The sequence below is a fragment of the Amphimedon queenslandica genome, unplaced genomic scaffold (genome assembly GCF_000090795.2).
Source record: "Amphimedon queenslandica unplaced genomic scaffold, v1.1 AMPQUscaffold_621_Cont27361, whole genome shotgun sequence".
Classification (NCBI taxonomy): domain Eukaryota; kingdom Metazoa; phylum Porifera; class Demospongiae; order Haplosclerida; family Niphatidae; genus Amphimedon; species Amphimedon queenslandica.
The window spans coordinates 1-1,021 of record NW_003559028.1 but is presented as its reverse complement, the minus strand read 5'-3'; the positions used below and the strand labels follow the sequence as shown (position 1 = coordinate 1,021).

Below are 1,021 nucleotides of genomic sequence, written 5' to 3'. Positions count from 1 at the left end.
ATGCAATCATAAATTTTAGCATCAAAAAATAATTATTGATATAAATTTTTTGTTATTATTTAATTTTGCAATGACATCTCACTGCATCAAGTATCTATAACACACAATATGTTATAAGATTATAAGCAAGCACACATAAAGCTTAGACCTATATACAGTTTTACAAAGTATTGTCTACTTTCCTTGAGCGATACCTGCAAAAACAGGAATAAGAGCTGTCCTAACTGCCTCAGGAAACTTAGTTTCATGTGTATAAGCGGTTCCCCTTGCTGATAGCTGCTGCATCATTGCATCAGATATCTTACCAACAAACTGAGCCAATGTTGGCTTAGGCAAACCTTTACAAGGGCCAGAGCATTGATGAATGAGAAAAAACATTGCCATTCCTTCAATCCCAGTATCAGTCACTCCATATTCCCTATTAATAGAGAGCATAGCAGGATCTGTTAATTTATAGCAATTTCCATTCTTCACTCCTTGTATATCAGTAACCATTTCTTCTCCTTTGCTTCTTATCCAGCTCCAGTGCATGAATGCTGTCAAGATTTGGTCCACTCCACGAGCTTCAGTTGATACATAGCCATAATTGTTGCACCATTTGATGTATTTCCCTTCGAGATAGTCTTCAAGCACTGTGTACTCATTGACCTTGACTTTTGTGCTAGTGCCAACTTTTGTAACTATACCGGTTTCACATGTAGTAAATTCCAATCCTCTTCCAAATCCTAAGGCATATTCTTGAGCTTTAGAGTAAATCTTCAAGGTAGAATCCCAACCTTTTAGTTCCCAAATGTAGTTGTCTTTGAATTTTTTTACTACAATACTCTGCCCACATTTAGTAGGATGCTCAGTGTAGCGCCCCTTGAAAGCATATCTAAATCTTCCTTCAGCAAAGGGTTCTGCTTCAGCTTCCCATTTAATCATGATTTACTCAATACTTTTTCCAAACTAATAATGAAAAAGGTGAGGTTATATATATAGCCGTATTTAAGCTGGGGGAAGTACCTGGGTCATTCCCTTT

The 1,021-nt window shown here is 36.7% G+C and overlaps 1 protein-coding gene across 1 annotated transcript; it reads right to left on the bottom strand.

Annotated features, from left to right (window-relative positions):
* Positions 1 to 174: 174 nt before the first annotated feature.
* On the bottom strand, positions 175 to 924 carry LOC105316381 (alpha-protein kinase vwkA-like). The gene has a single exon (XM_011411220.1). It carries the CDS (start codon positions 922 to 924, stop codon positions 175 to 177), a length of 750 nt encoding a protein of 249 aa, XP_011409522.1.
* Between the last annotated feature and the right edge of the window lie 97 nt (positions 925 to 1,021).